General features: G+C 62.0%; 1 protein-coding gene across 2 annotated transcripts; it reads left to right on the top strand.

Annotated features, from left to right (window-relative positions):
* The first annotated feature begins 1,154 nt into the window (after nt 1-1,154).
* On the top strand, nt 1,155-24,736 carry ASXL1 (ASXL transcriptional regulator 1). 2 transcript variants are annotated; one of them, XM_054173597.1, is made up of 12 exons: nt 1,155-1,302; nt 8,708-8,790; nt 12,209-12,317; nt 14,570-14,690; nt 14,765-14,862; nt 15,604-15,697; nt 15,983-16,135; nt 17,222-17,385; nt 17,472-17,568; nt 18,523-18,628; nt 19,030-19,627; nt 21,400-24,736. In XM_054173597.1, the coding sequence occupies exons 1-12, from the start codon at nt 1,243-1,245 to the stop codon at nt 24,241-24,243; spliced, it is 4,527 nt and encodes a 1,508-aa protein (XP_054029572.1). In that variant the 5' UTR covers nt 1,155-1,242; the 3' UTR covers nt 24,244-24,736. The 2 variants fall into 2 exon arrangements, 1 of the variants encoding a protein (XP_054029572.1); XR_008462889.1 differs by lacking the exons at nt 17,222-17,385; nt 17,472-17,568; nt 18,523-18,628; nt 19,030-19,627; nt 21,400-24,736 and having other exon boundaries at nt 14,570-14,671; nt 15,983-16,094.
* Nucleotides 24,737-25,050: the final 314 nt, after the last annotated feature.

Below are 25,050 nucleotides of genomic sequence, written 5' to 3'. Positions count from 1 at the left end.
CTGTTGATAGTTCTGTCCATAGTTTTACAGCTTGTATTTATTTGTATCATCTCTTTTGTCTAGGAATGTAAAGTGACCCTAAAATACAACGTGTTAATAAAGTCAATCAAGATTTATTGCATCTATCCAAAGTGGGCCTGGTTTTCATTGTCGTTTTGTGAAGCAAGGGAGGGTTCAGCGAATTCAAACTTTACAGAGCCCTACGAGCATTTTTCTTCCCAAAATTGAGCGCCTGGGCAAACTGAATTATTATGAAGCAGTAAGATGTTAAGTAAGAGTTAAAAGTGCCGAGCGTCGTGCAGATAGGCGTCTGGCACATGGCCCTTGGGAAGCTACAAGCGCCCTGCCCGGGCCCTGCAGGCCCTGGTGCTCCTCACTAGAGGGAGGCAGCGAGGGCAGCGGCGGGCACGGGGCTCTGAGCAAGCGCTGTCGGCTTAAGTCCAACAGCGGCGGCCTCTGCCCTTGGCCCTGGGCTCCGCGGGGGGAAGAAGCACCTTCAGGGGCATCACCCGGCTCTTGAGACGCCCAGAGCCGGAGCCCTCAGCCAGGGAGCGGCGAGAGAGCAGGGCCGACGCCTTCGCTTCCCGCAGCACCCGCCGGCACCGCGGCGCCTCCCCCGCGGGCTCTCCCGCCCGGCCAGAGCCGAGGGCGCCGCTCCCACGGCCACCCTCGGCCCGGCCGCCGCCGCTCCCGCCGCCGCCGCCGCCCGGCCAACACGCGCCGCCGCCGTGACGCGGAGCCCGCTCCCGGCACGCGCCGCGCCGCGCGCAATGCCCGCCGGGAGCTGCAGTGCGCCGGCCGCGGCGCGCCCCGCGCCGGGCCCCGCCGCCGGCACTACGACTCCCGACAGCCCCCGCGCTTTGTTTTCCTTCAAACCGGCCCCGGGCCCCGCCCTGTCGCCGCCCGCGCGCGCGCGCGCGGGGTCCCGCCGTGTCCCGCCGCGGCCACCGTCGCCGAGCTCCGCCCACTTCCCCCCTCCCCCCCCCTGCCCCGTGCTCCCGGCCCTTTGACCCCGTTGTTATGTCGGGCCCGAACTGCCGCCGCCGCCGCTTCCCGTAACGCTTCCCGGAGACGCCTCCTCCTTCCCCCCCCCGCCCCCACCCCACCCCGCCTGGCGCCCCGCCCGCCCCGCGCGCTCCCGCCCCGCCCCCGCCGCCGCCGCCGCCCTCCCGCCACCCGCGCGCGCCTAACGGTCCGCGCCCGCCCGCCGCCGCCCCGCGCGGGAGGAGGAGGAGGAGGAGGATGAAGGAGATGAAGCAGCGGAGGAAGAAGGAGCGCACGTGGGCCGAGGCCGCCCGCCTGGTGAGGGGGGGGCCCGGGGTGGGGAACCGGGGAGCCGAGCCCCGCCGCTGGGGGCCTGGGCTGGGCCCCGGGAGGCGGCGCGGGGGCTCGGCTGGGCCCCGAGAGGCCTTCTCCCCCCACCCCCGGGGGGGGGCTCCGCTCACCGCCGCAACCGGCCGCACCTCGAGTAACGGGGCCGGCGGCGGGGACAGGCCCGGGGCCTGGGCTTCCCGGATCCGGGGCCGGTGTCGCCAGGTCCCCCCCGCCCCGGGTCCCGGGGCCGGCGTCTCCTCCCCGGTTGTTTTTCTTCCCGAGCTGAGTGGGAAGGAGCAGAACCCCGCTGGGGGGGGGCGCTGGGGCGGTTGAGGCGCAGCCCCCAGCCCGCCGGGAGGGGTCTGGAAGCAGCTGCCCGCTCCTGCGGGGGTCCCTGCGGCCGCCGCCTCCTTCCGCCAGGCCCAGGGCGGCCCGGGACGGGCTCTGCGGAGCTTCCAGCCTGCCCTTTGCTGTCTGCCGGCCGGCTTGCTGCCCTCGGCCGGGGCTCGGGGCGGGGAGGGTGGCTCCAGGCGGGGCGGGAGGCTCCGGCCTGGCCCCGGGGCAGGGCTCTGCCGCTGTCAAAACTTTCTGGGTTGTCTCCTGAGGCTTCTTCCATGCCCCAGCTGCAGGCCGGGGGGCAGCAGGGACTGCCCAGGCCACAGGGTCAGGCTGGCTGTGGGCAGGCATCGTTTGGTCCCTTGGGGGAGGGTTGGGAGATGCAGCTGTGGGGACGCTTCAGTTCTTTTTTTGTCTTTGAGAAGCTGCTTTGAAAGCTTCAACTTCCAGCCCCCAGCTTTGTGCAGGTCTGTTGGACACTGCTGCTGCTTGCCCCTGGCAGTGGGAGGAGGATGCTGGTGATTCCCCTCCAGGAAGTGTTTGAGCCATGTCTGTCTTCAAGCCCATCTATAGACTTATCAACCCCCCCCCAAAATAACTTGAGGGCTTCCAGGTGGTGAGTGGGAGCTGCTCAGAAGTTTTACCTAGGGGTGGACGTGGAGGTGGTTGGGCTTGTTGCTTGGCACCACCAGGTGCTGATGGGCACTGCTGCTGCAAGGAGCTTGCTCCCTTCAGCCTCTGCCTGGGAGTTGGGCACTCCTGGGGGCACAGACCTGTGCTGGGGCACAGGGTGAGGAAGGATCCCACAGGCTGTGGCCAGTGTGAGCAGCTCCCTGCAGTGTCCTCCTGGTGCTGGGCACTCCTGGGGGCACAGGGTAAGGAAGGATCCCACAGGCTGTGGCCAGTGTGAGCAGCTCCCTGCAGTGTCCTCCTGGTGCTGGGCACTGCTGGGGGCACAGGGTGAGGAAGGATCCCACAGGCTGTGGCCAGTGTGAGCAGCTCCCTGCAGTGTCCTCCTGGTGCTGGGCACTCCTGGGGGCACAGGGTAAGGAAGGATCCCACAGGCTGTGGCCAGTGTGAGCAGCTCCCTGCAGTGTCCTCCTGGTGCTGGACACTCCTGGGGGCACAGACCTGTGCTGGGGCACAGGGTGAGGAAGGATCCCACAGGCTGTGGCCAGTGTGAGCAGCTCCCTGCAGTGTCCTCCTGGTGCTGGGCACTCCTGGGAGCACAGGGTGAGGAAGGATCCCACAGGCTGTGGCCAGTGTGAGCAGCTCCCTGCAGTGTCCTCCTGGTGCTGGGCACTGCTGGGGCACAGGGTGAGGAAGGATCCCACAGGCTGTGGCCAGTGTGAGCAGCTCCCTGCAGTGTCCTCCTGGTGCTGGACAGTCCTGGGGGCACAGACCTGTGCTGGGGCACAGGGTGAGGAAGGATCCCACAGGCTGTGGCCAGTGTGAGCAGCTCCCTGCAGTGTCCTGCTGGTGCTGGGCACTCCTGGGAGCACAGGGTGAGGAAGGATCCCACAGGCTGTGGCCAGTGTGAGCAGCTCCCTGCAGTGTCCTGCTGGTGCTGGACACTCCTGGGGGCACAGACCTGTGCTGGGGCACAGGGTGAGGAAGGATCCCACAGGCTGTGGCCAGTGTGAGCAGCTCCCTGCAGTGTCCTGCTGGTGCTGGGCACTCCTGGGAGCACAGGGTGAGGAAGGATCCCACAGGCTGTGGCCAGTGTGAGCAGCTCCCTGCAGTGTCCTCCCCACAGCCCTGCCAGTGGCACTGGCTGGGGAGGCTGTGCTGCAGGGGCTGTGTGGCATGTGGACACCTGGAGGATCTGAGGCCCTGGAGGGGGTGCTGATCCCTTGGGGTTTTGCTTTTGTGTGTGCTGGGTTTGGTTGTGCCTGGCCAGGCTGTGCTGCTGGAGCACACACACATTGCAGGGAGCACTTGGGGTGGGTCCAGCTGAGACTTGTGGCTGGAGCTGGGGATCTTCAGGGTAGGTCTTGGTGCTCCTTCTGAGTAAGATTTGCTTGGCTGTCAGAGTGTTTTCCTAGGGCCTGCCAGGAGGAAACCTAAGCAGCCAAGCATCTCCCTTCCAGGGACTTGCATAATGCTTTGTGTGGCAGTGGCAGTGTTTTAGCCCCACATGGCTGAGCTGGGGAGACTGGAGAAGGGCAGGAGCTGGCCACTGGAGCTCCCCTGCAGGAGCAGGTGGCCACTGCCATGCTGCCTGCTCCCCTCTGAGGCCTCTGCTTCTGCCAGCCCAGCAGCCTGGCAGGGATGCTTTCCTCCCAGGTGACCTGTGGGGCAGAGGCTGTGCTAAGGTGACCTGGCTCAAAATCACCTGATTGGAATCAGATCAAACAGCAGATGGAGAGAGGGGATCCTGCCCCTCTGCTCTGCCCTCACCTGCAGGGCTGGGCCCAGCCCTGGGGCCCTCAGCACAGGAAGGACCTGGAGCTGATGGAGAGGGCCCAGAGGAGGCCATGAAGATGATCAGGGAGCTGGAGCAGCTCTCTGTGAGAACAGGCTGAGGGAGCTGGGGGTGTGCAGCCTGGAGGAGAGAAGGCTCCAGGCAGACCTCAGAGCAGCCTCCCAGCACCTGCAGGAGGCTGCAGGAAGGCTGCAGAGGGACTGCTCCCAAAGGCCTGCAGGGACAGCACCAGGGGCAGGGGTTTGAGATGAGAGCAGAGCAGATTGAGATTGGAGGGGAGGAACAAGTTGTGCCCCAGGAGGCTGCTGGAACACTGCAGCAGGTTGCCCAGGGAGGGAGCTGAGGCCCCATGGCTGGAGCTGTGCAAGGGGAGGCTGGAGAAGGCTGTGAGCAAGCTGCTGCAGGGCAGGATGCCCCTGCTGAGGGCAGGGGGGTTGGGCTGGGTGGCCTTTGGAGCTCCCTTCCACCCCAAACCATTCTGGGATTCTCTGAATGGTCTCAGGTCTAGCAGGTGAGAACCTCCCAGTGTCTCTGGGCTGCCCAGAGCAGCACTGGAGCCTTTGACTCTGAAGCAGCCTCCTCATCCAGCTCCTCACCCTTGGCTGGTGGCAGAGGGACATCTCCACACCTTTCCTATCACCTCTCTGGGCCAGAGCCTCAGGCAGAGTGGGTGCTTGAGGTGCCTAAGCCTCCACAGCACCTTAGGGCTGTGGATGAGCCAGAAATAGCCTCACCTCACACCAGCTCATCCACTTAGAGAGCCCTGCAGCTGCCCCTGGGGCTGTGGAGCTGCCCCTGCAGCTGCCCCTGGGGCTGTGGAGCTGCCCCTGCAGCTGCCCCTGGGGCTGTGGAGCTGCCCCTGCAGCTGCCCCTGGGGCTGTGGAGCTGCCCCTGCAGCTGGGATCCTTGAGTCCAGCCTGGTGAATTAATTCATAGGATTATAACATCAGTCAGGGCTGGAAGGGACCCCAAGGCTCAGCCAGTCCCAGCCCCCTGCCATGGGCAGGGACCCCCCCCACCAGATCAGCCTGGCCAGAGCCTCAGCCAGCCTGGCTGCAAACACCTCCAGGGCTGGGGCCTCAACCACCTCCCTGCACAGCCCATCCCAGGGCTTCACCACTCTCATGGGGAAGAACTTCTTCCTCCCCTCCAGCCTGAATCTCCTCACCTCCAGCTTCATTCCCTTCCCCCTGCTCCTATCACTGCCTGAGAGCCTGAGCAGTCCCTCCCCAGCCTGCTTGGAGCCCCCTGCAGATGCTGGGAGGCCACAGCTGGGGCAGTGATGCAAACTGCCACCCTTGGGGGTGCAGAACCTGGGCTGTCAGTGTCCCACATGGGAGAGGCAGTGGGGGGGGGGGGGAAGTCTTTTGGGGGGGGTAAGGGACAGCTGAATGCTGAAGTTGGAGCTGCTGGAAGGCTGCTGTGGTGCTGGCAGTGTCAGGATGGAGACTGGGCTGTGGGGGGGGGAGCTGCAGGATCATCTCTTCCTCCCCCCCCCCCCCCTCAGTTCTGCCATGCAGCAGCCTCTCCACTTTGTTGGCTGGAAATTGTTCCCCTGAGCAGAGATTCTTTTATCTTTATGTAAATGCTGCTCCAGGCTGAGGTTTTGGGGCTGGCTGTGGCTGTCACTCCAGAGGGGGCTTGCTGAGCTGTGGGAAGAATGCCTTTCTTTGCCACAACATGTGCCTTGTTGTGGCTCCCCAGCCTGGGGAGTGAGGAGCTTCCCCTTGGCAGCTCCCTGCGCCCTCTGAGTGGCAGGGGAGAGGTCGTGGGCAAGGCAGGAAGCATCCCAGGCTGCAGGGAAGGGAGGTTGGATGGGGGGGGCAGGGGGTGGGGGGGGGAAGTGCTGGAGCTGGATGGACTCAGAATGAGAACTGTTTGCTGCCTGGGAGGGAGGCTGAGTGCTTGCTTTGATCTTTGCTCTTCAGCCCCTGCTGGGGTTTATCTCGGGGACCTCCCACACTCTGTCCCCTTCCAGGGCAGCAGCAGCAGCCCCAGGCAGCCAGCTGGGAGCTCCAGGGGCTGCCTGCATCTCAGTTAAGAAATTGCTCTGAGAACACAGAACACAGAATCCAGCAGGTTGGAAAAGGCCTTTGAGCTCATCCACTCCAAGCCTCTCCCCCAGCACCATCTGAGCAGCTCAGCCATGGCACCAAGGGCCTCAGCCAGGCTAAACACCTCCAGGGATGGGGACTCCACCACCCCCCTGGGCAGCACATCCCCAGGGCCAATCTCTCTTGCTGGGAAGAACTTCCTCCTCACCTCCAGCCTGAACCTCCCCTGGCACAGCTTGAGGCTGTGTCCTCTTGTTCTGGTGCTGGGTGCCTGGCAGCAGAGCCCAACCCCCACCTGGCTACAGCCTCCCTGCAGGGAGCTGCAGAGAGCAAGAAGGTCTCCCCTGAGCCTCCTCTCCTGCAGGCTAAGCAACCCCAGCTCCCTCAGCCTCTCCTCCCAGGGCTGTGCCCCAGACCCCTCCCCAGCTTTGTTGCCCTTCTCTGGACACCTTCCAGCAGCTCAACCTCTTTCCTGACCTGAGGAGCCCAGAGCTGGCCACAGGACTTCAGGTGTGGCCTGAGCAGTGCTGAGCACAGGGCAGGATGAGCTCCCTGCTGCTGCTGGCCACACTGCTCCTGCTGCAGGCCAGGATGCCCTTGGCCTTCTTGGCCCCCTGGGCACACTGCAGGCTCCTGTTCAGCTGCTGTCAGCCAGCACCCCCAGGTCCCTCTCTGCCCCCAGCCTGCAGCTGAAGTGCAGCCCTGCAGTGCCCTGGCTTGGCTGCCTCTCCCCTTGCAGAGCCTGGAGGTGGCCTGCAGATGCAAATGGTTTCCTGCAGCCCCACTTGGGTGGGTTTTCCTCCTGCAAGTGGTCTGTTCCTGCCACTCCAGAAGGCAGCCTGAGGCTCTGGGCCTCCCCACAGTGCTGCAGTGACTCAGATCTGGATGGTGCTGAGAGAAATGTGGCATCTGGGCTCCTCTGTGGGCTTCTGCCACAGCTCAAAGTGAAAGGTGGCAGCCTGGCTGACAAAGGAAGTCAGGGCTCTGCATCCCCCTGGCCCTTGCAGCAGGGGAATTCAGAGCACAGCACCACCAGAAAGCTCCCAGGTGAACAGCCCCAGGCTGCTGCTTGGCTGTCCCAGGCCGTGTCCTGTGCCTTGGGGCTCAGCATTTGTGCCCCCTCAGGCCTGCTGAGTTCCACCTCCTTGGCATTCAGCAGGCAGCACTCTGCCTCCCTGGCAGGCAGCTGCAGGGGGCTCTGGAGGCACAGGGTGGCTGACATCCACTGCAGCTTATTTTGGTGCCTTGCTTCCTGTTTGTGTGGGAAAGCATCCCCACAGAGGGGTCCCCTCCTCCTTCCCAGGCCTTGGGCTCTTGCTTTGGAGCAGGCAGTTGCACAGCCCTTGGTGGAAAAAAGGCCTCTCTGCTTTCCTCTGATGGCAGAGGCAGCTCTCAGGGCCTGGGCAGGGGATGAGCTGCTTCCTGCACTGCCTCTTCTTGTGCCTGCTTTCAAACAGCCCAGGGCTGTGCAGAGTGTCTCCAGCCACCCCCTTTGCCCCATCCTTCACTGTCACTTTGGGCTGGGGCAGGGCTGCAGCTGCTGCCTCAGGGATGTGCTGATGCCTTTCCCTCCTCTTCTTCAGGCCTTTGGGGATCTTTCCTCTGAAGCTCTCTTGTCTTGCCTGGGCAGCTGCTGAGGGTCCCCTTCCCATCCATTTCCACCCAGGGGCCTGGAGCAGCTCTGGGAGCAGCAGAGGCTGAGAGCCCTGGGGCTGAGAGCCTGGAGCAGAGCAGCCCCAGAGGGGAGCTAAAGGAGCTGTGAGGGGCAAGAGGCTGGGGCCAGGCTCTGCCCAGTGGTGCCCAGGGACAGCACAAGGAGCAATGGGCACAGAGTGGCAGCCAGGAGGTTCCATGAGGAGAAAGTTGTTTGGTGTGAGGGAGCAGAGCCCTGGAGCAGGCTGCCCAGAGAGGCTGTGGAGTCTCCTGGTGTGGAGAGCTTCCAACCCCCCCTGGGCACTGTGCCCCTGGGCAGGCTGCTGTGGGAGCCCTGCTCTTGGGCTGGGTGATCCCCACAGGTCCCTTCCAGCCCCAACCATGCTGAGGTTCTCTGAGCTCTGCCCTCCTCTGATCAGAACTCTGCCTCCTACCCTCTGAGCTGAAGCAAAGCCGAATGCAGCAGGTCCAAGGCTGCAGCTGCTGCCCTGGGCAGTTGTTGTCCAGGAACACTTCCATGGGCAGGAAAAGAGATGCTGGCTGCTTCTGCACAAGGCAGGCAGCCCCAGGGAGGGCAGGGAGAGCATTCTGCATCCCCAGAGGTCCCAGTGGCTGTGACCCAGCCTGGGAGGCTGCCTGTGGCAGCAGCCTGGGCTGAAGCCTGGCGCAGAGCTCCTGCTGCTTGTGCGCTCTGGGGGCCGGGCCAGGCCCTGCTGCTTTTCTCTCTCCTCCTTGTTCCATTAAGGAGCAGGTTAAGGGCAGCTTTTGGGATGCTCAGCCTGCTGTGGTCCTGAGGTAGCCCTGAAGCTTGCAGGCTGCCTTCTGCAGTGGCTGACACTTGAAGAGGCTCAGTGCCCTGGTCTGCGGCGCCGGGAGCGCAGCGGGGCGCTCGCTGCTGACACCTGGCCCTGCCTTCTCTTTTCAGGTGCTGGAAAATTACTCTGATGCTCCTATGACCCCCAAACAGATCCTGCAGGTCATAGAGGCTGAAGGACTGAAGGAGATGAGGTTAGTATTGCTGCTGTTGGCTGGGGGAGGCTGCCCCTGGCGGGCTGCTTCGTGCGGCTGTGCTTCATCTCCAGCCCACTGCTCCTCTCCTGCTGCTTCCCTTGCAGGCAGCTCAGGTGGCAGGAGAGGCAGCTCTGCACAGGGGGGGCTGGGGGGCTCTGTTGGGTGCTGTTTTCTTTCCTTGGCAGTGGCTGGGAGCTGCTCTTCAGGTTTGCTGATGAGAGAGAGGGTCCCCTTCAGCCCCCTCCTGTGGAAGCAGTGCCTGCTGCCAGCCAGGCCAGGCCCCTGCTGCAGCTCCTGCTCTGTTGGTGCTTCCCACCTCCTCCTGGGGGTCTCTCCTGAGTGGCTCCTCCCAGTGCTTTCTGCTCCTCTGCCTCCAGTCTGGGCACAGTTGGATCCCAGGCTCACAGCATGCCAGGGGTGGGAAGGGACCCAAAGAGGTCACCCAGTCCAAGCCCCCTGCCAGAGCAGGAGCAGAGAGTCCAGCACAGGTCACACAGGAACACAGCCAGATGGGCCTTGAAAGGCTCCAGAGGAGCCTCCCCAGCCTCTCTGGGCAGCCTGTCCCAGCTCCCTTGCAGTAAAGAAGTTCCCCTGGTGTTGGGGTGGAGCCTCCTGTGCTGCAGTTGGAAGTTTTGTCTCCTGTGCTGCTTCCTTTCTGGAGCAGCCTTGGTGGCTTCAGGAGTCTCCAGCAAGTTTTGTGTCTCTCTCTGCCAGCTTCTGCTCAGATGTGTGAGCACTGTGGCAGTGCAGCTCACACCCTCCTGGCATCATGGAGGAGATGCCCATCCCAGGGGGGCTTTCCTGGCCAGCAGAACCTGATGTGGAGTCTCAGCCATGGCAGGGGTGGGAGGCTGTTCTCCTTGGTGAGGCTGCTGTGAGCTTCCATCTGCCCCTGGGACAGCTGTGGGAGACACCCAGGGTGCACAGAGGAAGCAGGCAGCTGTGGTGCCCCAGGTGCCTCAGTGCCATGTGGCCAAGACAGGAAGCCTGAGCAGCAGGGGCAGACAAAGCAATCTCTGCCTGCTGCCTGTGCACTGACTCTGCTGAGGCCTCACCTGCAGCACTGCCTCCAGCTCTGGGGCCCCCAGCACAAGAGGGACCTGGAGCTGCTGGAGCAGGGCCAGAGCAGGCCACAAAGATGGTCAGAGGGCTGGAGACCCTCTCCTGTGGGGCCAGGCTGGGAGAGCTGGGGCAGTTCAGCCTGGAGAAGAGAAGGCTGCAGGGAGACCTTAAGAGTAGCCAAAGGGGCTCCAGGAGAGCTGGGGAGGGACTCTGGACCCTTGGAGTGCCAGGCTGGGGACAATGGCTGTGAGCTGGGAGAGGAGACTGAGGCTGAGGAGGAGGAAGAAATTCTTTCCAGTGAGCCTGGCACAGGCTGCCCAGGGAGGCTGTGGCTGCCTCCTGCCTGGAGGTGTTCAGGGCCAGGCTGGATGAGGCCTTGAGCAGCCTGGGCTGGGGGGAGGGGTCCCTGCCCATGGAGGAGAGGATCTCTGAGGTCCCTTCCCCCCTGAGCCAGTCCTGGGTTCTGGGATTTCTTTGGTGGGCTCCAGGAGCAGCTCAGGGAGATTCTGTCTGGTGCCAAAGCCTGTAGGGCAATGTGCAGAGCTGGAAGGCTCTCAGCTGGGGCAGGAGGTTGGTGTCAGCTTCCCATTTGAGAAGGAGCTTCTCTGAGAGGCTTTGTGTCCATCCAGCCTCCACTTTCACCTGTGGCAATGAAATCAGCCTGGCTTTAGTGGCCCCTTCCAGGTAGCTCTGTGGCTGGTTGGCAGAGCCCAGGTGAGGTGACACTCAGGAGTGGGAGGGCTCACCAGGTGAGTGCACCAGAGCTGTTCTCTGCTGGTGCAGAGCCTGAGGCTTGCCAGGGAGCAGACCCCAGGGTCCCAAGGTGGTGGAGCTGGGAGCTGCTGCCACAGGCAGCCTCCCAGGCTGGGTCACAGCCAGTGGGACCTCTGGGGATGCAGAATGCTCTCCCTGCCCTCCCTGGGGCTGCCTGCCTTGTGCAGAAGCAGCCAGCATCTCTTTTCCTGCCCATGGAAGTGTTCCTGGACAACAACTGCCCAGGGCAGCAGCTGCAAGCCTTGGACCTGCTGCATTCAGCTTTGCTTCAGCTCAGAGGGTAGGAGGCAGAGTTCTGATCAGAGGAGGGCAGAGCTCAGAGAACCTCAGCATGGTTGGGGCTGGAAGGGACCTGTGGGGATCACCCAGGCCAACCCCTGCCCCAGCAGGGCTCCCACAGCAGCCTGCCCAGGAGCACAGTGCCCAGGGGGGGTTGGAAGCTCTCCACACCAGGAGACTCCACAACCTCTCTGGGCAGCCTGCTCCAGGGCTCTGCTCCCTCACACCAAAGAAGCTTCTCCCCAGCATGGGTGGGGACCACTGCTGCTGAGTAAATCTGGGTGCTCTCTAAAATCAATCCAGCTCAAAGGTTCAGGCAGACAAAGGGAGGAAATGGGTCATAGAAGTCAGAAAGGTCTGAAATGAGCTGAGAGCATCTTCCAAAGTGGTGCAGCATTTCCTGCCTGCTGCTGACTGCTTCACTCTGAGCCGAGGCTGGTGTCAGGTCAGCAGGGAAGCAGCTCTGCTTGGCCCAAAGAGGTGGTGAGGCACTGGCACAGGTTGCCCAGGGGGGCTGTGGATGCCCTCTCCCTGGAGGTGTTCAGGGCCAGGCTGGATGGGACCTTGAGCAGGCTTCAGCCAAGCTGCTTAGAGGGTGAGGGCCATGATCAAAGGGCTGGGGACCCTTCCCTGTGCAGAGTTGGGGCTGTGCAGCCTGGAGGAGAGAAGGCTCCAGGCAGACCTCAGAGCAGCCTGCCAGGACCTGAGGGGGCTGCAGGAGAGCTGGGGAAGGACTTCTGACAAGGGCTGGGAGTGCCAGGCTGAGGACAGTGGCTTTGAGCTGGGAGAGGGCAGATGGAGACTGGAGATGAGGTCACAGTGAAGGTGGTGAGGCACTGGCACAGGTTGCCCAGGGGGGCTGTGGATGCCCTCCCTGGAGGTGTTCAGGGCCAGGCTGGATGAGGCCTGGAGCAAGCTGGGCTGGGGGGAGGGGTCCCTGCCCAGGGCAGGGGGTTGGAGCTGGATGAGCTTGAAGGTCCCTTCCAACCCAACCCATGGGTGGAAACTGCAGCACAGGAGGTTCCACCTCAACACCAGGGGGAACTTGTTTGCTGTGAGGCTCCCAGAGCCCTGGAGCAGGCTGCCCAGAGAGGCTGTGGAGCCTCCTGCCCTGGAGCCTTCCCAGCCCTGCCTGGATGTGCTCTGTGTGACCTGGGCCGGATTCTCTGCTCCTGCTCTGGCAGGGGGCTTGGGCTGGGTGATCTCTTTGGGTCCCTTCCAAGCCCTGACATCCTGTGGCCTGCCCCAGGCTGTGTCCCTGCTGGGGCCCTTCCCTGAGGCTGGCTGCTCTCTCTTGCAGTGGCACCTCTCCCCTGGCCTGCCTCAACGCCATGCTGCACTCCAACTCCCGGGGCGGCGATGGCCTCTTCTACAAGCTGCCTGGACGGATCAGCCTCTTCACACTCAAGGTAGGGGCTGGGCTCCTGCCCTCAGCTGGGCTGGGAGCTCTCCTTGTGCATCACTGGCTGCTTAAACTGCTCCCTGAGCAGCCTCTGAGCTGCCTGTGAGCTCATCGTGGCCGAGAGGGTCTGGAAGTGATTGCTCTGTCTGAGCTTCTGCCCCGCAGCTGCCTGCAGCCCCTGGTGATCAGTTCCTGCTGAAGCAGCCCTGCTCATTCTGGAGTGCACAGGGAAGGTCATGGAGTCATGGCATGATTGGCCTTGGAAGGGAGCTTAAAGATCACCAAGTTCCCACTAGCTCAAGGCCACATCCAGCCTGGCCTTGAGCGCTGCCAGGCTTGGAGCCCCCACAGCTTCCCTGGGCAGCCTGTTCCAGAGCCTCCCCAGCCTCCTGGGGAAGAGTTTCTCCCCCATGTCTGATCCCAATCCAGCTCCTTCCACTTTGAAGCCATCACTCCTCACCCTGTCACTCCATGCCTCTGTACAAAGTCCCTCTCCAGCCCTCCTGGAGCCTCCTTCAAACACTAGAAGCTGCTCTAAGGTCTCCCTGGAGCCTTCTCTTCTCCAGGCTGATCAACCTCAACCCTCTCAGCCTGGGCTCGCAGCAGAGCCCTTCCAGCCCTCCCAGCATTGCTGTGGCCTCCTCTGGCCCCACTCCAACAGGTCCCTGTCTGTGCTGAGGACTCCAGACCTGCCCCAGCACTGCAGGGGGGGACCCAGCAGAGGGGCAGAATCCCCTTCCTGCCCCTGCTGTCCACCCTGCTGGGGATCAGCCCAGGACATGGCTGACTCTGGGCTGTGAGGACCCAGTGACAGCTCATGGAGAGCTTCTCATCACCCAGCACCCCCAAGTCCCTCTCCTCAGCACTGCCTGGATTGATGATTGGGAGCCAGCTGCAGCACCTCCTAAGATAAATCCTCTGGTTGCAGTACTTGGTGGCCAGCTCAGGTGGCTGCTGTATTGCTGCTGCTTTATTGCTGCTCCTCCTCTGCCAGGCAGGAGGCAACACAACCAGCCAGCAGATCAAACTGCTCTGAGAGCTTGGAGCTGCAAGGAAAGCCTTGCTAGGAAGGTTCCTCCTCCTGGCTGGTTGCTCTGTGTTCTGCAGCTGCTGTATATTTAGCACCACCATCTCCCTCAGATCCTTGAGGTCTCTCTGGGCTGTTTATTTTTGGCTGGGTTTGGGTTTGTTGTTTGTTTGGGGTTGGGTTTTTTGTTGTCCCAGCACTCAGAAACGTTGGCAATGTTTCTGCTCTGAGGCTCTGCTTCTGCTTTGTCCTGTGCTGCTGGCTTCCCTGCTGCACACCAGCTCGGTGCAGCAGCTGAGCTACCTGCTTTCTCTTTACACCTTTGCTTTGCTGCTGTCAGAAGGTGCTGCTGAGCTGCAAACAGATGGAAATGAAATGGCTTTGATTCCTACAAGTAGTAAACACATCTCCTCAGCTTACTACCTTAGTAGCTGGCTGCTCAGCTGCTGCTCTGCTCTTTCCTAGTAAGGCTGAGATGCTTCTCACCAGCACAGAATGGTGAAGGGTTGGAAGGGATCTCTGGGGACTGAGTCCCACCTCCCCCTGCCAGGGCAGGGTCACCCACAGCAGGTCACCCAGAGCACAGCCAGGTGGGTTTGGAATCTCTGCAGAGATGGAGACTCCACCACCTCCCTGGGCAGCCTGCTCCAGGCCTCCAGCAGCCTTCAGTTACAGAAGTTCCTCCTGATGTTCAGCTGGAACTTCTCATGGTGCAGTCTGTGCCCCCTGGCCTGTCCCTGGGCACCACTGAACCAAGCCTGGTGCCACCCTCCTGCCACCCAGCCTTGCAGTGTTGCTCAGCAGTGATGAGCTCCCCCTCAGGCTGCTCTTCCCCACACTGAGCAGCCCAAATCCTCTCAGCCTCTCACAGAGAGGCTCCAGTCCCCTCAGCATCTCTGCAGCCCTTTGCTGTCCCCTCTCCAGCAGTTCCCTGAGGTCCTTCTTGAGCTGGGCAGCTCAGACCAATTCCCTTCATCAGGAGCTGCTGCTGTGTGGAGCAGTGCAGTCAGGACCCTTGATGAGCTGGGATGTGCCTGGGGTTCCTCAGCCAGGAGGTGTCTGGGGAGCACACTGGCAGCCCAGCGGAGTTCTGCTCCACTCTGAGCCCCAGCCAGGGTTAAGCCAGGGGAAGGTTAAACCCCAATGGCCTTTACAAGCTCTGTGCACTCCCCCTGGTGGTGGAGGTGGTGCAGGGGGGGCTGCAGCCATCCCATGGTCTCTGCCCCCCTCAGAAGGATGCCCTGCAGTGGTCCCGGAATCTCTCGGTGCCAGAAGGGGAGGAGCTGGAGGATGCAGCGGATGCAGAGAGCTGTGGGTCCAATGAAGCCAGCACTGTGAGTGGTGACAATGATGGTAAGTGTCTGCTGGCCTCCCCCTGAAGCCACAGGGCTGCTCCAAGGCTCTGCCTGACCTCTCCTCTCTTTCAGTGTCTCTCGATGAAACCTCCTCCAACGCCTCCTGTTCCACCGAGTCCCAGAGCAAGGCACCAGCTGCTGCCAGGGAGAGCTACAGGACTGCCTCCCAGGTAGGAGAAAGTGGGAATGCTGGGAAGCACCAAGCCTCTGAGAGAGACCTTTCACTGCTGGGTGGTGGCTGGGGGAGCAGGATGGGTGCCTCAGGGAGTTACAGGGCCTGCTCCTTCGGTGGGGTTAGCAGTGTGGGCAGGGAGGTGGTGCTGCACTCCCTGCTGGGCACAAAGGTGGCACCTGAAGGGTTACTTCAGAGCCAGGCAGCTCCTCAGCCAAGCTGCTTAGAGGATGAGGGCCACAAAGATGATCAAAGGGCTGGGGAACCTTCCCTGTGCAGACAGGCTGAGAGAGTTGGGGCTGTGCAGCCCGGAGGAGAGAAGGCTCCAGGGAGACCTTGGAGCAGCCTGCCAGGACCTGAAGGGGCTGCAGGAGAGCTGGGGAAGGACTTCTGACAAGAGCTTGGAGTGACAGGCTGAGGACAATGGCTTTGAGCTGGGAGAGGGCAGATGGAGACTGGAGATGAGGAAGAAATTCTTTCCAATGAGGGTGGTGAGACACTGGCAGAGGTTGCCCAGGGAGGCTGTGGGTGCCCTCTCCCTGAAGGTATTCAGGGCCAGGCTGGATGAGGCCTGGAGCAAGCTGGGCTGGGGGGAGGTGTCCCTGCCCAGGGCAGGGGGTTGGTACTGGTTGATCTTTGAGGTCCCTTCCAAGCCAGACTGTTCTGTGAACCTCTGGTTTTACCCCTCCATAATGCCTTTGCTCCTCTGGTTTGTTCTTGGCTCCTCCCTGGGCTGCAGGCAAGCAAACAGAAGAAGAAGACTGGGGTGATGCTGCCACGTGTGGTGCTGACGCCGCTGAAAGTCAACGGAGCACACATGGAGTCTGCCTCCGGTGAGCCCTGCTCTTGGGGTGCTCCTCTCTACTGACTGCACAGGGAGCTTTTCATCACTTCTCCCTAATTACCTGCTGCAGTTTGCCTCAGGATTGCCTTAACACTTGCTGAGAATGCCTGGGGCTGTGGAGAGTTGTGCTGAGCTCCAGCAGAGGAGCAGCTCAGTGGGCAGCACCCTGTCAGGGTGCGTCTGCTGCCAGCAGATCATTCTTGCCTCACACCTCCTCTCCCAGCTGGGTTTCTGCTGCTCCTGGCATGGTTTTGTGAGGTTGGTTTGCTTTTAGGCTTCACAGGCAGGCATGCTGATGGGGAGAGCAGCAGCACCTCCAGCAGCAGCAGCAGCTCCTTGGCCCTCTGCAAAGCCTCCTTGCGCAGCAGGACGGAAATCAACAGGGACCCTCCGCAGCTGCTGAGGGGCATCCGAAAGCCCACAGCAGGTTGGTGCTCTGCCTGTGGTGGGTACAGGAGCAAATGGCCATGGACAGGGCAGTGGTGAGGTCCCTCCATAGCTGAGACAAGAGCCAAGGTTCTTTTCCTTCTGAAGGCAGAGGATGATCTCGAGGCTCTCAAGCCAGATCTCCCTCCCTGAGCCAGCTGAAGTTTGTCTCCTCCGGACTGCACCTGAATAGCATCAGGAGCTGTACCTGAATGTGCCAGGAGTGTGACCTCTTGTCAAGACTCCAGCTGCACAGCCCTTAATCACTGTGCTGGAGAGTCAGCTTTCATGGGATCAGAGAACTGCCCTCTGAGAGCATCCAGTCCAACCAGCAACTCAGCCCCACGTGGCCACTAACCTATGGCCCCAGTCCAGCCAGCAGCCCAGCACCACCATGGCCACTAAACTGTGGCCCCAGGTGCCATGGCCACACATTTCTTGAACCCCTCCAGGGATGGGGCCTCCAGCACCTCCCTGGGCAGCCTGTGCCAGCCCCTGACTACACTTTCAGGAGAGAAATTCTTCCTCATCTCCAACCTAACCCTCCCCTGGCACAACTTCAGACCATTTCCTCTCCTTGTATCACCTGAGACTAGGGAGAAAAGACCAAGCCCCACCTGGCTCCAGCCTCTTTCCAGGGAGTTGTAGGGAGCCACAAGGTCTCCCTTCAGCCTCCTCTTCTCCAGGCTGCACACCCCCAGCTCCCTCAGCTGCTCCTCCCCAGCCCTGTTCTCCAGACCCTTCCCCAGCTTTGTTGCCCTCCTTTGCCTCTCAATGTCCTTCTTGGAGTGAGGAGCCCAAAAGTGATCCCAGGATTGAAGGTGTGGCCTCAGCAGTGTGCAGCACAGGGCAATCCCTGCCCTGCTCCTGCTGGCCACACCACTGCTGATCCAGGCCAGGATGCTGGTGGCCTCCTCGGCCACCTGAGCACGCTGCTGGCTCAGCTGCAGCCGGCCGTCAGCCAGCATCCCCCACTTCACCCTCCGCTCCTGCTCCTCCTGCTGTTGTACCTGGGTTTCTTGCCTCTGGTGCTGCAAAGCTTCCACAGAGCCAATGCTCATTGTATTTCCCTGGCCTTGCACTGCAGGGCAGATGAAGAGAAACCGTGGTGAGGACATTGACTTTGAAACCCCTGGCTCCATCCTGGTCAACACAAACCTGCGAGCGCTCATCAACTCCAGAACCTTCAACGCCCTCCCCTCCCACTTCCAGCAGCAGCTGCTCTACCTCCTGCCCGAGGTCGACAGACAGGTAGGAGGGGCTGCAGCTAGGGGGAGGTCTCCATTCCCTGCCTTGCCTCTGGAGGGCTGGAGGCCATGCTGGCTGTGTCCCATCAGGTGGGGGCCGACGGCTTGATGCGGCTCAGCGGCAGCGCTCTCAACAACGAGTTCTTCACCCACGCTGCCCAGAGCTGGAGGGAGAGGCTGGCTGATGGTGAGTGCCTTTGCTTCTCCTGCAGGAGAGCTCCTCACTTCATGGCATCTTTCTGGGGGGGTTCACAGGCTCACAGGGTGTTAGGGGTTGGAAGGCACCTCCAGAGAGCGAGTCCAACCCCCCTGCCAGAGCAGGAGCAGAGAATCCAGCACAGGGCACACAGGAATGCATCCAGATGGGTCTGGAAAGCCTCCAGAGAAGCAGACTCCACAACCCCTCTGGGCAGCCTGTTCTAGTGCTCTGGGACCCTCACAGTGAAGAAGTTCCTCCTCCTGTTGAGAGGTGGAACCTCAGATAATGGAGAGGAGTGGCTGATGTGTTTCCATTTGGGACCTACAGAGCCAAGCAGTGGGGATGTAGAGAGTGCCAGACTTACCTTCATGGAATGGTTTGGGTGGGAAAGGACCTTTCAAGGTCATCCAGTCCAATCCCCAGGGACATCACAGCCCCAAAGGACCTGACCTGCAGTGGTGCCAGGCATGGGGCAGCTCCCAGCCCTCTGGGCAGCCTGGGCCAGGCTCTCCCCACCCTCAGTGTCAAACATTTCTCCCTTCTCTCCACACTCAATCTCCCTCTTGGAGTTCAAACCGCCACCCCTTGTCCTGTCCCAACAGGCCCCGCTCAGAAGTCTGTCCCCAGCTTTCTGATGAGCCCCTTGAAGCACTGCAAGGCCACCAGAAGGTCTCCCTGGAGCCTTCTCTTCTCCAGGCTGCACAACCCCAACTCTCTCAGCCTGGCCTCCCAGCAGAGGGCTTCCAGCCCTCAGTGGCCTGTGCCTTGCTTGAGGCTTTGTGAGCATTGCCTTTAAGGAGCTGCAGGCAGTGTGTGGATGTGTGGGGCACTGACAGGGAATGTGTGCTCTGTGCCTGCCCAGCTGCTGCAGAGTCACCAGAAGCTGCACCTGCAGAGCCAGGCCTGTCAGAAGCTGAACTTCAGTCTCTTGCTTCCTCGTAGGTGAATTCACTCACGAGATGCAGGTTCGAATCCGGCAGGAGATGGAAAAGGAGAAGAGAGTGGAGCAGTGGAAGGAGAAGTTCTTTGAGGACTACTATGGACAAAAGTGAGACATTTTACCTCCTCTGCCCTGGTTTCTTGGGGTTTTTGTCTCCTGTGCAGGTAGCAAAGTGTTTGTGCTTGGCAGGTCCCTGAGAAGACGAAGCTTAACCCCCTGGCCAGACCCAGCTTGTGGGGTTGCTGCAGCTCGGTGGAGCTGGCTGGCTGACAGCAGGGCTTGCATCCCAGGGAAGCTCCCGTCCCTGCTTTCCATCACACATCTTGCAAGGCCTTCCCTAGGTTTTGCTGGCTCCCTGTGGCAGTGGGGTGGGCTGGGAGGCAGTGGCTCGGGGAGGGCTCAGCTTCGCGATCGCTGCGTTCCCGCGTGGCGGGCTGCAGGCGGGAAGCCGCGCTGGCGCCGGCGGCCGGGCTCCGGCTCTTAGCTCCTTGCTTCCATTGCCCCCACAGGTTGGGCCTGACCCAAGAGCAATCCCAGGAGCAGAATTTGGCGCAGGAGGATGCGGAGAACAGGACGGGGCCGGCCGCCAAGGGGGAGGCTCGGGCGGCGCGCGGCCCCGCGGCCCGGCAGCGGGACGGACGCTTCCGCAAGCGCTCGCGGCCGGACCTGCGCTGCAGGGCCAGGAGGAGCCTCTACAAGCTGCGGGAGGCTGAGCAAGCAGAGGCCTCCAAGGAGGCTGCCCCTGCGGCCCCGGATTCCTCCCTCCACAGAGAGCCCCAGGCAGAGCCCAGGGAGGACGATCCGCTGAGCCCTCCGGCCGCGGCGCCGAAGCCGGAGAGCTCCGAACCTCCTCTCGCGCCGGAGGCTTCCAAGCCCGAAGAGCCCTCCCTGGCAGCTGCCAGCAGGATTCCCACCTTGCCCCAGGAGAGTCCTGCTCGGGATGCCAAGGAGCAGAAGAGGAAATGCTTTGAGGAGGCTGCCTCTGCGTCCTTCCCCGAGAAGAAGCCCCGGCTTGAAGATCGTCAGTCCTTTCGTAACACAATTGAAAGTGTTCACCCAGAGAAGCCACAGCCTACTAAAGAGGAGCCCAAAGTCCCACCCATCCGGGTAGGAAAGGGATCACTGATGCTCTGGGGAGGGCTTCTCGGGGCTCTCCTGCTCAGCAGCACCAAAACACGAGTAGAAAAGTGGCAGGGGGCTCCTTGGCAGAGCTGGGCAAGTGCCCTCTGCCCCCCACTGTGTCCTTCAGGCAACACCATTGAAGTGTTCAGCCAGAAGAGCCCCAGCCTGCTAAAGAGGAGCCCAAAGTCTCACCCAGCTGGGTAGGAGAGGGATCATTGATGCTTTTGGGGGTCACTCAGGGCTCTCATGCTCAGCACCTTGTTAGAACATGGAGTGCTGGCATCCTGAGAGAGGTGGCCAGGCTGGGGAGGTGCCCTCTGGTCCCCTTTAGGCAACACAACTGAAAGTGTTCAGCCAGAAAAGCCCCAGCCTGCCCAAAGTCTCACCCAGCTGGGTAGGAGAGGGATCATTGATGCTTTTGGGGGGCACTCAGGGCTCTCATGCTCAGCACCTTGTTAGAACATGGAGTGCTGGTGTCCTGAGAGAGGTGGCAAGGCTCTCACTGGCAGAGCTGGGGAAGTGCCCTCTGCTCCCCACTGTGTCCTTTAGACAGGCACAGAAGGGGAAAATCACTCCAAGGTCTTTGCAGGAGAGCTCAGGGTGATCTTGGCTCTGTTGGGTCACAGTTCTGTGGGTGCAGAAACCACTTGTCCTGAGCCTGGTGCAAAAGAGACCTTCCAGTGGTGGTCTTCATCCTGTGTAGCTTGGCAGTGCCTTTGGGGCAGACTCTTCTGACCTGCCCTACCCTGGCTGGAAGCATTCACCACCCCTGCAGGGTTGGTGGTCACCCTGCTGTAAAGATTGAATGAGAGGAAATGGCCTGAAATTGGGCTGGGGGAGGTTTAGGTTGGAGACCAAGTGAAATCTCTTTGCTGCAGGAGTGGTCAGGGCCTGGCACAGGCTGCCCAGGGAGTCCCCAGCCCTGGAGGTGATCAAGAAACCTGTGGCCATGGCACTTGGGGCCGTGGTGTGATGGCCATGGTGGGGCTGGGTTGCTGGTTGGATCTTGGAGGTCTTTGCCAGCCCGAACAGTTCTCAGGTTTCTATGATTTTGGTTTCTGGAGGTCCAAATCCAAACTGCTCATTCTGGAACAGAACCACAGAGTTCTTTGTGTGGGGAAAACCATCATCTAAGTGCCAAGTCTAGGGGAGTGTGTGTCCCATGGGCTCTGGTAGGCCAATCTCAGTGGAGCTTTACCTGTCCCGTGAGAGAGCACACACAGGCTCCAGGGACACAGCCTTGCTGCTCCTCTGCCAGAATCAGCTGTTAAGTTGGAATTCTCATTTTTGTGGAAGCCTTTGAAGCTGAGCAGATGCCACTCAAACATTTTGCCTGCAAGGGTTGGGGCTGCTCAGCCTGGAGAAGGCTCAGGGGGGGGACCGTAGAGCAGCCTTCCAGTACCTGAAGAGACTACAGGAGAGCTTGGGGTGGGGGGCACAAGGGCTGGGAATGACAGGGTGAGGGGCAATGGATTGGAGCTTGAGAAGGGCAGATGGAGTCTGGAGATGAGGAGGCAATTGTTGACAGTGAGGGTGGGGAGACACTGGCACAGGTTGTCCAGGGAGCTTGTGGCTGCCTCCTACCAGGAGGTGTTCAGGGCCAGGCTGGATGAGGCCTCGAGCAAGCTGGGCGGGTGGGAGGTGTCCCTGCCCAGGGCAGGGGGTTGGAGCTGGCTGATCCTTGGGGTCCCTTCCAACCCAAGGCATTGAGTGAGTCTCTCAGTGGCAGGACTGATGTGCTCTCCCTCTCTCTGCAGATTCAACTTTCACGTATCAAACCCCCCTGGGTGGTTAAGGGTCAGCCCACTTACCAGATCTGCCCTCGCATCGTCCCCAGCACGGAGCCCTCCGGCCGGGGCCGCGGCGGCGCCAGGACCCTCGCAGACATCAAAGCCAGGGCCCTGCAGGCCCGAGCCCAGCGAGAGGCTGCTGCAGCCGCTGCCATCGGAGGGGGTGGTGGCCCAGGTGGAGGGAGAAGCCCTGATGAAGGAGGTGGTGGAGGAGGAGGAGGAGAAGCCAGCGGGCGGCCCGGGCACAGGAGATCCAAGAGGACTCACGGAAAGCGTGCGGCAGATCTGCAGCGAGCACAACTACTGTCGCCTCGGCAGCTGAGGGGGCAGCAGCTGCTCCCCCAGCTGCCTGCCTGGGAGGATGACTCCAAGGCCTTCCTCTCTTCCAGACAAGGCTCCCTCTCCTCAGCCGGTGAGGGAAGTGGAGATCCGGAGCACGGTGCAGGCGCTGGCTCAGGGCCGCCTCAGCCTGCTGCTGGGTCACCCAGGAGGGTCTCTGAGGATTTGACTGGGTCAGCAGCTTGTGAGAGACAGGAGGAGGGCCCTGAGCAGCTCCCCTCTGACCCAAGGACCAAAACCCCATCCTGTGGAGCGCCACAGGAGGGGCAGAGCAGGGAGCCAAGCGGTGTGGTTCCTGCGGTGAACGGCCTGTGGTGTGCTCAGGTGCAGGGAGCTGCCGTGCTCAGTCCTGGGGCAGGTGGGCTTGGCTCAGAACTCAAAGCTGCTGGTGGTGCTCCTGCTGTCCAGCTGGCTCAGCACTCCAGCCCCAAGGGAAATGCCTCCAGCTGTCCTGCTCTGCTGCCAGAATTGTCACCAGCTGGTAAAGAATGCCACCAGCCAGAAAGGGTGCCTAGGTTTAGGTTGAATGGCTCTGAGACACTGGTGGAGCAGGGTGGCACTGGCAGTGGTGACTCCAGAGCAGCGGGGCAGGAGGTCCCTGTCCTGGGCAGCTTCGCAGACCTGCAGGCAGAGAGAGCGAGCGAGGGCGAAGTGTGGCACGAGGAACAGCAGATGGAGTCTGGGGTGGACCCTCCCCACGATGGCCTTGTTTCTCAGAACAGGATCAATACCTCTGACAATCTGCAGCTGAGGGCCAGGTGCCCCAGAACAGGACCAGGAGATGCCCATCGGGGAGAGCCTGAGGAGCTGCAGCCAAAGGGAGACGCTGAGGTGCAGAGCACCCACAGCGAGACCACAGACACCGCTTCCGACCTGGAAGCTGAGGAGAGCGCAGAGCTGGACGCCTGTGGCAGAGGTGGTGGCTGCAGGGAGGTGGCTGGGAAGGGCTCCTCCTGTGGCAGCAGCACCCAGGGCTGCGGCAGGATCGGCTCGGGGCCGCCTGTGGCAGCAGGGGGCCTGGCCTGTGCCGGGGGCTTCGCCGCGGCGCAGAGGTGGGCGCCGCACGCACCGCTGCCCCAGGACGCTGAGGGAACAGCAGGTCCTGCTCGGCCTGCGTCCTCCCTGGAAACCAGCAACCCCCTGGTGATGCAGCTGCTGAAGGGGAAGCTTCCTCTGGAAGAAGCCCTCCCAGGCCCTCCCGGCAGCGCCAAGCTGGATGCCGCGCAGCCGGCGCCGGACACGCAGTCGGAAGGCCTCTCCCTGCCGGTGGAGAGGGGCAGCGGCTGCTGTTTGGCCAAGGAATCTCCTCCAGGTGTGGGAGTAAAGACAAGTGCCCTGAGCAGGAGGGATGACTTCCACCCGGTGAGAGCTTCTGGAGATCCCCAGGAGAAGGGTGGGCCAGGGGCAGCGCTGCCCAGAGCTGAGGGTGCGGAGGACCAGTCTGTTCGAGATAAACATTCCAAAGCTGGGTCAGCTTCAAGCTGCCAAGACCAAGTGGCAAACGTGGCAAGTGCCTCTCAGAAGCCTGAAGACCTGGGACCTCTGGGAAGAACATTTTCCTCCTGTAGCTTCGAGGAGCAGAAGGAGTTGCCCAAGGTCCCTCGGGTGCCACAGCACAACCCCTTAACAGGCATCACCACCAACAAAAGCCCAGAGAAGCTGAAAGCATCTACAGAGCCTCAGTTTTTATCTCCAACTGTCCCTTCTCCTGGTCCAAATCAGACAGGGGGTGCATCAGGCAGTAAAAATTACGTTGGGGTTCAAGGCAAGAAGCTCTTTGGGTCTGGCTTCCCTTGCAGCCCCAGCGTCCGCCTGCAGCACCCCAGGGCTTTAGATCCTGCCTCAGCCCCCAGGAAGCAGAGTCCTCTGGAGAAGAGCTGCGTGCCGGGAGAAGGCACGGTGCCTGCGAGGGATGGGTGGACCTCAAAGCAGCACGGCACCCCCCTGGGGGCAGGCAAGACCGAGAAGGGCTCAGCGTGCAGCAGCCTGGCCAAGAGCAACGCCGAGAACAGGAGGGGCGCAGCCGGGGCCGCCGCGGACCCGCGGGAGGCGTCGCAGGGCGGTGCCCTGGCCAGGGACCTGCCCTTCCTCAAGCTTTCCAGGGAAGCGGGGAAGGCGCAGAGCCAGCCCTTGGAGCCTTCCTCCATCCCCTCTCAGCTCAACATCAAGCAGGCGTTTTACGGGAAGCTGTCGAAGCTGCAGCTGAATCCCGGCAGCCTGAGCTGCTCCCCGGGGGCTCCGGCGTTCCCCCGCAGCCTGGCCGGCAGCGTGGTGCAGCTGAGCCGCAGGGCCAGCCGCGGCGCCGCCCTCTCCGTCCAGATGTTCGCCGACAGCAGCAGCATGGAGGAGATCTCCTTCAAGTGCTCCTGCAGCCTGAAAGCCATGATCATGTGTAAAGGCTGCGGGGCCTTCTGCCACGACGACTGCATAGGACCCTCCAAGCTCTGTGTACTGTGCCTTGTGGTGAGATAATGGCTGCTGGCCCCGGGCCGAGCTGTGTGTTGTGTGGTGTCTTTTGGTAACGACCGACCCTGACCTCCCGTACACAAAATCCTCTCCCGTTCGTAGTAGAAACGCTGTCACGCCCTGGCCGGTGAGGAGAGCTGAGCTGAGCTGCCCTCCCGCCGGGCTGCAAAGCCCTTTCTTGCTCCCGGTGGAGGGATCTGGAGGGATCCTCCTGCTGCTGCTGCTGCCGCTTCCCGCTCCGGTGGAAATCCCGACCGTGCTCTGCTGCGCGCCCCCCAGAGGGGGAGGCCTGAGGAGAGGCAGCTTTGCTGCGGCCACCCGTGGAGCCTCTGCCGAGGAGGTGTTGCCATCCAGAGGAACTGGAAGGAGGCGTTTTCTACTTCAGGGCTGCGCTAGGTGAGGCCCTTCAGTCTTCCACTCTCCCCTCCTGCCAGCTCCATCCCTGGCCTGCGTGGGAAGAGCCCCGACCAGGGCAGCCTGCGAGCGAGGAGCTGCTCGGCAGGGATGGTTTGAGTGGTGCTTGGGGCGCTGCAGCAGGAGGTGGTGCCCAGCCAGCGGCGCCCTGCAGGGGGCTGCGGAGCCGGCCCGCGGCCGCCCCGTGCCGCACGGAGCCCCCCGCGGGGGACGCGAGGAGAACGGAAAGCAAAGAAGCACAGCAGGTGCCGACCCAATGCCTTCTGCTGGTCTGCAGGATGATGATGATGATGTGTGGCCCTGGCTGGACTCCCCGGCCAGCTGCTGGGACTGCCTCTTGGTGCTGGCTTCACAAACTGAGGTGAAACCTTAGGAGGTTCCCTCCCCTCCCCCCCTGCC

The sequence above is a fragment of the Dryobates pubescens genome, chromosome 26 (genome assembly GCF_014839835.1).
Source record: "Dryobates pubescens isolate bDryPub1 chromosome 26, bDryPub1.pri, whole genome shotgun sequence".
NCBI classification, from domain to species: Eukaryota; Metazoa; Chordata; class Aves; order Piciformes; family Picidae; genus Dryobates; species Dryobates pubescens.
The sequence above is the reverse complement of the archived record's forward strand: the minus strand, read 5'-3'. Positions and strand labels throughout refer to the sequence as shown.

Coding starts and splice junctions, on each gene's coding strand:
- ASXL1 (XM_054173597.1), top strand. CDS start 1,243: ATGAAGGAGATGAAGCAGCGGAGGAAGAAGGAGCGCACGTGGGCCGAG. Junction 14,863..15,603: donor GCTACAGGACTGCCTCCCAG/GTAGGAGAAAGT, acceptor CCTGGGCTGCAG/GCAAGCAAACAGAAGAAGAA. Junction 17,386..17,471: donor TGCCCGAGGTCGACAGACAG/GTAGGAGGGGCT, acceptor GTGTCCCATCAG/GTGGGGGCCGACGGCTTGAT.